The sequence below is a fragment of the Nicotiana sylvestris genome, chromosome 1 (genome assembly GCF_000393655.2).
Source record: "Nicotiana sylvestris chromosome 1, ASM39365v2, whole genome shotgun sequence".
NCBI lineage: Eukaryota > Viridiplantae > Streptophyta > Magnoliopsida > Solanales > Solanaceae > Nicotiana > Nicotiana sylvestris.
In genome coordinates, this window is record NC_091057.1 from 82,839,533 (window position 1) to 82,851,345 (window position 11,813).

At 38.0% G+C, this 11,813-nt stretch overlaps 1 protein-coding gene and 1 long non-coding RNA gene across 2 annotated transcripts; both read right to left on the reverse strand.

Moving 5' to 3' along the window:
- Positions 1-213: 213 nt before the first annotated feature.
- LOC104232785 (uncharacterized) lies at positions 214-1,531 on the reverse strand. The gene is made up of 2 exons (XR_712427.2): positions 1,130-1,531; positions 214-365 (listed from the first exon to the last, which is right to left on the reverse strand). It is a non-coding gene; the product is annotated as an uncharacterized lncRNA (long non-coding RNA).
- Positions 1,532-7,465: 5,934 nt separating this feature from the next.
- Positions 7,466-7,846, reverse strand: LOC138871971 (uncharacterized). The gene has a single exon (XM_070149901.1). The coding sequence runs from the start codon at positions 7,844-7,846 to the stop codon at positions 7,466-7,468; it is 381 nt and encodes a 126-aa protein (XP_070006002.1).
- Positions 7,847-11,813: the final 3,967 nt, after the last annotated feature.

The window sequence follows — 11,813 nt, forward strand, 5'->3', positions numbered from 1 at the left end:
GGACTCTAAAATATAATAATAATAATAATAATAATAATAATAATAATAATAATAATAATAATAATAATAAACTAGCTTGGTGACAACAAAGGGACAAACATGGCTACAAGAGTTCAAATTTTAATATATATGCTCCTTTCAGACAACCAAATGCCAATGGAATTATATCTAATGCTTTGCAAAAATAAAAATAATTAAAGATGCTTAACACAATTTAATTAACTAACATATCGTTATAACATCATCAAACATTCAAGAGCATATAAAAATGAATTACAATAGAAGGATGAAGCTACTAATATTTCCCAGCGTCATTATCTTTCATTCCAACTCGATTTTATGAGTTTACATGGTCCGAAAATTACCTGAACAGCAGAAAGAAGAACAAATACAGCAGAGTCAGCTCTTTCCAAAATCAACAGCAAAACAATTAAACGGGCAGCAACAACAGCAAAAGACAGTGACAACTGGCAGATTCAAACCCAAGAAAATAAACTAGAAATACCCCAGCAAAACAGTACAATTATGTAACTTCAAAAAAATCTTTCAAGACTACTCTATTTTCCTTAAACAAGTTTTTCACTTAAGAATCAACTCACAAAAGTTACTAAGAGATATTATAGCTACTGATTTTTTTCTTCCTTTTTTGTGTGTATAGAGCTCCCTCAGTAAGATGGAGTGTCCTCCTTTTATATCAAAACAATCAGCTATTTCAAAAAAATTAAAAATCAATCTTTTTGACAGATTTTTCTACAAAATTTGCTCTTGAATTCAAAATGTCAGACTTTCTGGTTCAAATCTTGTCAAGTATTTCAAACAAAATCTGCTCTCCACTATTCAAAGACAGACTTTTATTCAAACACTGTCCAAAGGTCTACATTTTCTTACCAAACAATTTGACTTTTGAGTGTTGTACTCAAAGAGTCTTGAAGTAGTAAATAAACAATCAAACAAGTACCATATACTCTTAAGTATTTTTCACTACCTCCCTTTTATCAACACAAAACTATTTTACTACTTCAACAAGTGCAAAAAATAGAAAATTTAACATTTCAAACTTCAAAAACTATAATTAATAATAGACAAAAATAAAATAGAAAAAACAGCCACAAAAGAATAAGATTTTTACCATTTTATAATTCAAGTGGCCGAAAAAATGGTGGTATGCCCAAAGAGGGTGTTCGGCGAGGTCGCCGGAATTTGGCCGGATTTTGGTCGCCGGATTTTCACGGTAAAATTGGAATCAATAGCTAGGTATTGGGGAACTCTATCCATTGATGTAGGTATTGTGGTGCGGTAGTGGTTGGAGCTTCAAGAATTTGGGCAAAAAAGTGACGAAAAGTTTCCTAGATCTAAGATTCAAGGAGTTTGAGGAATTTTTGAAGGATTTGGTTTGGAGATACGGAAAGAGGAAGTTGTGGAGATTACATGGTGTGAATTTAGAGGTGTTTGGAGGTGGTCCGGCGGCGGCGGCGATTTCCGGCCGGCGGCGATGGGCGGAGCTGGTGCGACGTAGAGAGAATGAAGAGAGAAGAAGGAGAAACGAATTATGAGTGAAAATAAGGACAATTTTCAGATATTTGAGGTTTTAAATACCTAAGTCAAGAGTGAATGAGATCCATTGGATCAAGATGGAATGGATGGGTATGATTTGATCTTGTTTCATTTAGTGAAACGACGTAGTTTTGAGGCAAAATTACGTAATTTCAGACCCTTTCAATGGCAGCCCTTTATCTTGCACTCTTGGACACTTTTTCTTTCAAATTTGGCCAAATTTCTTCTTTAATCCTACTTATTAAACTAATTTTACACAAATAAATTAATTAAATAACTTATTCTAATGATCAATTAACTAGATTAATTCACCAACTGAACAACTAGTTAATTCTTAAAATGCACAAATGAAGAAAGAACTATTTTTTTTAGTATTTTATGATAGGAAATATGCAATTAAAGTCACAAAAATTGAGAAAAATAGTTAAAATAACAAAACACTAATAACTTTAGGAGGTGTTAAAATAGTGCAAAAATTAGGTGTTCACACCTATTCAAGTCAACTCAATGCCTATATGTCTATGAATTAAGATTAACAAGAACGCATTTACAATTACTATATTTCAACCAAGCAAGACAATTGAGTATATGTCTATCTCAATTGCGAATCTGTTCCCCGAGACCCGGGTTCAAGAACTTGCTCTATTTAATTCTATATGCAATCTAAAGTTCCCACTTTCGAGTTCAACTAAAGATTCGTAGATAGTAGTTCATTGTTAGCTACTCAACAAAATAATTGAACGCAGAATTAAATAAAAAAAACCCCAATATGATAAACTCACTTTGTCAAATTAAACTCCAAACAACAACATTCATGTTTTACCCATGACCCCAGAACAATGGGTCTTAGCCACTCATACTAGTGTTCATCCCAAATAAGTTCAATTTCATCACAAAATAGCAAAAACAAGAGAAGAAAAGAAGAACTTGATGGTCAAAACTCCTCCTTGCCTCTTGCCTATCTATTTCTTGCACTAAACTATGAAACCCTTGATGATTTAACCTTGGGCGAGCTTGACTTTATATAGGTTAAGTGAGTTTCTCTCCAGATTTCCAATTTTACCCCTAAATAACGTTTTTCCGGACCGGACACGTGCGAGCTCGCGCATAACTTCGCGCGTTTCTTCGCGCATGATTCTGCCTCGGCCTTTCTTGCGCGCCTTCGCGCATTTCTTCGCGCACCTGGAGCTTGATTTCGTCCATTTTTTCATCTCGTCCTTGCGCGCACTCAACTCCGAGGGGTTGTTCTTGCTCATAAATCATTCCAATATCCTCTTGAAATCATCATACAGGCTTCTCGTCCTGCAATGTATACATATCACAATTAAAGTCTATTTTTCATCAATTAACCATAATATGTCATTGGAATATAATCAAGCGGAAGTATAAACAATAGCTAAATCACCTAGATTTCGCCTATTATAAATTATACATTGGGAGAATTGATCATTTAAAGTTAGGGCATGTCCGATTAAAATTATTTTCATCTCTTAATCAATTTTAATTTATTTTGTACCACATTTTCCCTCTTCTAATCACTTGTATTAGATTTCCAACATAGGATTTAGGTATTATAAACCTTTAAAACTTTTCGAACACATGTACGTCCAACATAGAGCCTGAACAGAAATGTAATGCTTAGCAAAAAATTTCTAGGGCAGTACATTATTTCCCCATATATGATATTCATCCTCGAATATCGGTGTTGGTCATTATCTGGGCCAAAATGACATATTTGACATTATAACTCACCTAACTTTGCTTGACTGACTTTGTTATTCCCCCAAAAATCCAATGAAGTTTTATTTGCACCTGGATAATTGAGAACTATTTAAATGTGGGACTTATAATTAATATCCAATGATAACTGCAAAACTCCACATGTACAGTATGGTATTCTCCTATGGTACTTATGTTGTGATTCTCGGATCAATATGAAGATTATTTGGGAGGAAAAACAACTCTATTTCACAAGAATAGAATTATAGAGAATTTACACCAAGAATTTCTCTCTACAAAAAACCTTACCAAACTCTCTTTTTGTTCTCACAATCTCTTCCTGGATTGTATTTCAATCTCTCTGGATTGATGTTTCTGTGTAAAACATAAGGCTCTATTTATAGCCTTAAAGAAGGTGGTTGGTGGTTGAATTCTTCATTCAACAATGGAGGCTTCAACAATGGTGGCTTCTAGAATGGGTTGGTGGCTTCAACAATGGTGGGCTTCTAGAATTGGTAGTTGGCAGCAGCTGAACTTATCAATTCTCCCCCTTCAGCTGCATTCCAACGCAGCTACTATTTGAAAGTTATTCCAACTATGTCTCTGCACAGCTCTAACTTTTCTTGAGTGACCACCTTTGTTAACATGTCTGCTGGATTCTCCTTCGTATGGATCTTCACTAGTTTCAACAGTTGTTGATTCATCACCTCGCGTATCCAGTGATAGCGAATGTCGATGTGCTTTGTCCGAGAATGATACATTGAGTTTTTGCTTAAATCAATTGCACTTTGACTATCACAATGTATCTTATACTCTGTTTGATTTATCCCTAGTTCTTGGAGAAACCGCTTTAGCCACAACATTTCTTTTCCAGCTTCCGCTACAGCAATATACTCTGCTTCAGTTGTGGATAGTGCAACACACTTCTGCAATCTTGACTGCCATGACACAGCTCCCCCTGCAAAAGTATAAACATATCCTGAGGTTGATTTTCTTCCATCAGGATCTCCGGCCATATCTGAATCTGTATAGCCTTCCAAGACTGGATCAGCTCCCCCAAAGCACAGACTTGATTTTGAAGTACCTTTAAGATACCTGAAAATCCATTTAACTGCCTCCCAATGTTTCTTTCCAGGGTTAGAAAGAAAACGACTTACCACACCTACCGCATGTGCGATATCTGGCCTCGTGCAAACCATGGCATACATCAGGCTTCCAACTGCTGAAGAATATGGAATTGTAGACATCTCCTCAATCTCTTTCTTGGATGAGGGGCACAAACTCTTGCTCAACTTGAAGTGATTTGCCAAAGGGACACCTACCGGTTTGGCATTACTCATATTGAACCGTTTGATCACCCGTTCAATGTAATTTTCTTGAGATAGCCATAACTTCTTGTTTCTCCTATCTCGAGTTATCTGCAATCCCAAAATATGTTGAGCTGGACCTAAGTCTTTCATTTCAAAGGACTTAGAGAGTTCTTTCTTCAACTGTCTAATTTTTGTTGCATCTTGTCCGACGATCAACATGTCGTCTACATAAAGTAGAAGTACAACAAAATTGCCATCCGAAAATCTCTGAATGTAAACACACTGATCTGCAGCAGTCCTTTTATATCCTTGACTTACCATAAATGAGTCAAACCTTTTGTACCACTGCCTCGGTGCTTGCTTTAGGCCATATAAACTTTTCGTAAGCTTATAGACGAGGTTTTCTTTTCCTGAAACCTCAAAACCTTCCGGCTGCTCCATATAGATTTCTTCATTTAGATCACCATGAAGAAATGTTGTCTTGACATCCATTTGTTCAAGCTCCAAATTCAAACTGGCTACCAATCCAAGGATGATGCGGATTGAAGTCAATTTTACAACTGGTGAAAATATTTCATCAAAGTCAATTCCCTTTTTCTGTAGGAATCCTTTGACTACTAACCGGGCTTTGTGCTTCACCACCTTTCCGCTGCCATCTTTCTTCAGCTTGAATACCCATTTACTCTTCAGTACCTTCTTTCCTTGTGGAAGTTTCACAATCTCATAAGTGTTGTTTTTCTGTAAAGAGTTCATCTCTTCGGTCATTGCTTGCAGCCATTTTTCTTTATCCGTATGAGATATAGCTTCATGGAAACTCTCTGGTTCTCCATCTTCAGAAAGTAGAATATACTCGGTTTCTGGGTATCGAGTTGATGGAATCTGACCTCGTTCAGATCGACGAGGTTGTTGATTATTAGCTTCAAGATGTGTACCATCATCGTTCCCCTGTGATGGTTCTGTAGTTTCCTGAGGGGTTTGTGCCTCCCCTGCCAAACATCCTCCTGTTCTGCTTCTGGTACTGCTTCATGCTCCCTCATGCTATTTGTGTCAAACTGCAATGGTAGTGGATCTGGACCAACTTTTTGGGCACTGGAACCTCTTTCATAAGATATTGTGGGCTTTTCAATGTCTTCAATTATCTGGTTTTCGTGAAATACAACATCCCTACTTCTGATCACCGTCTTCTGTATTGGATCCCATAATCTATACCCAAATTCTTCATCTCCATAGCCTATGAAGATACATGGTATAGTTCTACCATCAAGCTTCTTCCTGAGCTCCTTGGATACATGTGCATGTGCTAAACAACCGAATACCCTTAAGTGAGAATATGAGGGATTCTTACCCGACCATATTTTCTCTGGAACCTCAAAATTCAACGGGGCTGATGGTGACCGGTTGATTAGGTAGCAAGCGGCGCGAACAGCTTCTCCCCAGAATGGCTTAGGCAGCTTTGCCATACTGATCATACTTCTGACTCTTTCCATAATTGTCCGGTTCATTCTCTCGGCTACTCCATTGTGTTGTGGGGTGCGTGGGACCGTCTTTTCATGTCGAATCCCTTGTCTCTTGCAATAGGAATCGAACTCCTTGGAAGTATACTCGCCTCCATTATCTGAGCGAAGGCATTTTAATTTCTTTCCCGTTTCACGCTCTACCATGGCATGAAATATCTTGAAATAATCAAAAGCCTGGTCCTTTGTCTTTAAGAAGTACACCCACACCTTTCGAGAAGCATCATCAATGAAAGTCAGAAAATACCTATTGCCGCCAAGTGACTTCTCCTCCATGGGACCACAAATATCAGAGTGTACCAGACTGAGTAACTCTGATTTTCTGGTTGAAGAAAATGTAAAAGAGACTCTATGTTGCTTTCCGAATAAGCAATGATTACAAGGGTCTAAAGCAGCATTCTTGTCCATTCTGATAAGCTGCTTTTTCGTTAGAATTGATATCCCCTTTTCACTCATGTTACCGAGTCTCTGGTGCCACAGGTTTTGAGACGCCTCTTTTTCCATAACATTGAGGCTATCTGAACATACCTTCACATGAGTTTTATATAAGTTGCCACAAATATGTCCTCGAGCAAGAATCATAACCCCTTTCAGCAATTTCCATGTGCCTTTTCCGAAATAACTTTCATAGCCCTGTTTGTCAAGAGCTATACCTGATATTAGGTTTAGACGAAGTTCTGGCACATGACGGACATCCTTCAATATCATTGTACTCCCGATATTTGTTTGTATTTTGATATCACCAATTCCAACTATCTCACAGGAAGAAGTGTTCCCCATCTTCACTACTCCAAAGTCTCCTGCTTTGTATGTTGTGAAGAAATCTTTTCGGGATGTGGCATGGTATGATGCTGCAGTATCTACCACCCATTCGTTTTCTTCTTGACTTGAGACGTGAAGGCATGCCTCTTCTTGGATGGAACAAATGGCTACCTCTCCGTGGGTAGTGACTAATGCATCTCCATCCTTTTGCTTCAACTGCTCCTTCTCCTTATGCAATTTTCTGCAGTTCTTCTTTAAATGGCCCTTTATTCCACAGTGGTAGCACGCATATGATGACTTCCTACCATCCGTGGATTTTCCCCTACTCTTGCTTCTGCCTCTCCTCTTATCTTGACTTCTTTCTTGTTGTCTCCCTCTTTCTGTAATAAGGGCATGCGACTCACCATGATCGATGTCCTTTCTTCTGGCTTCTTCATTAAATAAGGCATCTTTAACCATAGACATGGTCAGATTTCCACTAGGAGCTGAATTACTGAGAGAGACTACCAGCGTCTCCCAACTATCAGGAAGAGAACAAAGAAGTAGTAGGGCTTGAATCTCATCCCCGAGCGGCATGTCAACAGACGATAATTGATTTATCAAGCTCTAAAACTCACTGGTATGCTCGGCAACTGAAGTTCCGTGCTTTAACTTCAAATTTACCAAACGCCTCATCAACAAGGCTTTATTCCTAGCGGTCTTGGCTTGATACATCCCTTCTAACTTCACCCAGAGGGCATACGCATCTGTCTCTTGTGCAACATGATGAAAAACGCTATCGTCAATCCATTGTCGAATTTGACCGATAGTTTTTCTGTTTAATTTCTTCCACTCTGCTTCTTTGGTGGAATCGGGGTTCCTACCCTTTGCTTCTATGGGATCAAACAAATCTTTACAACTGAGGAGATCTTCCATCCGAGGTCTCCACAATGTGTAATTTGTGGCAGTAAGCTTTATCATAGCTCCAGATGATGATGACTCTTCCATTATGTCTTTAAAATGGCTTGGTCAAAATTTTGGAGCAGAATCTCACCAAACGGAACTCACCAACACGTCCGGAATGGTGAAAAATGGTAGGATTGACTCTTCTTGGGTCAAAATAGGGCCTCCAGAAAATTTTCAAAATTTACACCAAACTTTTGGGGTTAAATAAAAAATATACTGAACTTGTGGGGCAGATTTATAATTTCAGTAATTTCAGGGGTTATTTCATAAATTTCTAAAAATTTTATGATGACTGGATGCTGACGTGGCTCTGACTGGATGATGATATGGCGCTGACTGGATGCTGATGTGGCGCTGACTGGGCAGTTACTATTCATCATTTTCTTCCTTGGGCAGAAGAAAAAAAATTGCCATAACTTCTTCGTTTTAGCTTTGTTTGGCCTCCGGAAAATTGCGTTGAATTCGTATCGACGCAAGGAATCTAATGAAATGATCAAAACACACCGAAGATCACGTTTTCGAAAAACGTAAATCCGGGTTGAAATTTTCAGTGTTCCGATATTTCTCGATGAACACAGAATCGAAGGCTCTGATACCACTTGTTGTGATTCTCGGATCAATATGAAGATTATTTGGGAGGAAAAACAACTCTATTTCACAAGAATAGAATTATAGAGAATTTACACCAAGAATTTCTCTCTACAAAAAACCTCACCAAACTCTCTTTTTGTTCTCACAATCTCTTCCTGGATTGTATTTCAATCTCTCTGGATTGATGTTTCTGTGTAAAACATAAGGCTCTATTTATAGCCTTAAAGAAGGTGGTTGGTGGTTGAATTCTTCATTCAACAATGGAGGCTTCAACAATGGTGGCTTCTAGAATGGGTTGGTGGCTTCAACAATGGTGGGCTTCTAGAATTGGTAGTTGGCAGCAGCTGAACTTATCAACTTATTGGTAAGGTGTTACATTTTATCTTGTAATAAGTATCTCTCAACTTCAAGGACTACTAGTGGAGTTAGCTTAGAAGGACTCATTAGGAAATGCCTTCCTATTTTCGCTTCATCCTTAAGAATGTACTTGTGCTAACTCGTAGTCTCATTATTTCTACCAGTCACATTTCCACAACAGCATACGTGAAGTTCTTAACATTAGCTGTGTCATTTTCCTTGAAACTTCCCCTCGGAATTCATTCTCACATACTTATCTCACGATAGCAAAGCAAGTACAGTACTATTGCCGCATTATATGCATTGCATTATTTAACAAAAACTCTCCAAAAGGGAGCATATTTTCTTCTTATCTTTTTTTGAAGCCAGCGGCTTCATGTAGTTGGCCAGCTCCACCGGCCTGGATATCAGATGGCACTCCTACAAAAATAAAAGAGTAGCACTCCTCCTCCCTCTGGGAAGTGGGTAAGAAGTTGTGCCCCAAATTCCCGTGGACGGGAGACGGGGGAGAAGAAGCATTCCTCTTGTCACGATCCAAACCGATGGGTGCAACGGGCATTCGGTACCTTACTCAACCGAGTATCAACATAACGTATTCTTTCATATCGTACTATCATAGATAACTGAGCCGGAAGGCTACCGTGAGATAAGTGGAATAAAACATGTAATACTAACTTATACATAAGAGATACGGGCATATAAGACAAAATTAATCACTCGTACACTTAATATAGGCCGACAAGGCCATACAGTCTTTTACGCACATGACATCTGTCTATAAGACTCTAAGAATACGTAATTATCATAAAGGTCGGGACAGAGTCCCGCCATACCAAACAATACATGTTTAAATCATATTAACCAAACCAGCAACTCTGAAGTAAATGGAGTACACCAACATCTTCCGCTGAGCTAATAACCTACTTGGAGGGCTCTCGACCTGTCTATCAGGACCTACGAACATGAAACGCAACGTCCCCAGGCAAAATGGGCGTTAGTACAAATAATGTACCGAGTATGTAAGGAATGAATATCAGTAAATAATAGACATGAGAGAAATATGGAGTAAAAGACTCGACATGTACGTTTTCTTAGCTTTGTGAATCATTTCATTTTTTATAATGCCATACTTATGCGTATAAATGTCATACCATGCATGGGTATATGTGTTCATAACATCATCAAGCTCTTTGAGTGCATCCCATCATATCATTTCAGCCACTGTGGACAAATCATCAACGTATACCAGTTGATCAGGTGGTGATGCGTATACAACGCCGTAACATTTTCCTGTATCCCATATACATATATTTACATATATATGCATATATAACACCATCTGGTCATGAGTTAGTGTAAATGAATACAATGCATGATAAGTATGTCAATAAAATCTTTCGGAGTGTCATAAGACCATTTTGCCTCTAATTAATATCATGAAATAGACTTTATCAACTTACACATTTTTTGAGACCCATGAACAAACAATAGAATAATAAGACTTATGGGAGAATAAGAATATACACATCTCTAGCATTTCTACAAATAGAGTAATTTATGAAAGTTGTGCATTTGCTCATTTCGCTTGTGTCATATAGATCATGTCAAAAAGAAAGAAGGGATAGCCTTAACATACCTTATCCGATTCTCTTGACAATCCTTCTAACACACGTCAATTGCGACAAAACACAAAATAAGTCGTACGAAAAGCTCGAAGCAATGACGTTACTATGCAAAGAAAATCTTGACCGAGAATTTTCCTTAAGCACTTAGCAACAACGTTGCTATTTGGGAAATGAACTAATGTTGGGCTTGAATTGTAAAGTTTCTTGGATTGTAAGGTTTCTATGTAAGCTTGAATTGTATAGTTCCTGAATAACGTTGGTTATTTGGATTCTAATTGAATTATAAGGATCTTAAAAAGAATCTCTTTCCTTAAAAGAATAAGGTGACTCATGTTCCCATATCTCTAAATCACGCCACCTATTAGTAATGACTTATGAGTTATTTTAAATTAAAAGGAGGTGCTTCCATCTCATGCTTTTTAATACTTATCCAATATATTCCCAATTATTTAGGTAATGTCCTATTACCGGTAATTAATTAATTACTCGCATAATTAAAAATTACCTAAACTTACTTAAAATATTACTCGTTTTTAACATACCGTGTACACATTACCATCATGGTCATGTAGTACATTGTATGACACTAGTCCATAAATATCGGGTATTAATGTTCGGCCCGTATTTTATCCCAATAAGCCAAACTTGGACAAAAAATTTATTTTCTTTGACTTGCTTTTCCTCTGACCTTCACGAATTTACTCATCATTTGTTTAAAATAGCATAATCCTTATAATCTCCAAATAATCTTTTTCCTTGGACTAGTGTCAATTACCTTACGACAAATTCAATATACAATACTACAAGGTGCAACATCGTCATAATTTAATAATGCAAAGCGTAACATCATCGTAATATAATACTACGGGACATAATATTGATGTAATATTGCAGGGCGTAACACCTCTCTCGAACGTCTGTTGTTAGTGGAGAAGCCGTAGTGGGCACCGGTAGCGAGGGCATAGCTAGTATAGAGGAGCGTGAAATTGTTAGCATGAAGGCTGAGAAATAGTTGCGGCAGGGGTAGCACTGATTATTGGTTGCTTAGTATTTAAAGGCAGAAGAAGCCTGAGGTCCGAACCCCTTAGACCAGAAATAACAACGGGGGATCGAGAAGCGAGAATCAACATCCTCTACTATCTCCATCTCGCCCCAAAGTGCTTAGATATCTTCTTCGGTCGGGTCTAATAGCTCTCCCGGCTGAGCCTTCGGTTGATCTGATGAAGTTATTTTTCTTCTTTGGAGGGGAGCCACTTCATCACTGGCTTTTCCATCTTCTACAGCAACCACTGTGGCCGGTTTAGTGGTTTCTATTTCTGTTTTCTTATTTTGAGTCCCGGCCGAAAAAGAACGTCGCCTTTTTTGTTGCTTGTTCTCTAGCCGAGGACTCTGAGAGGAAGCACCTTCACCAGAAATAGATTCGTGGGAACTGCTTC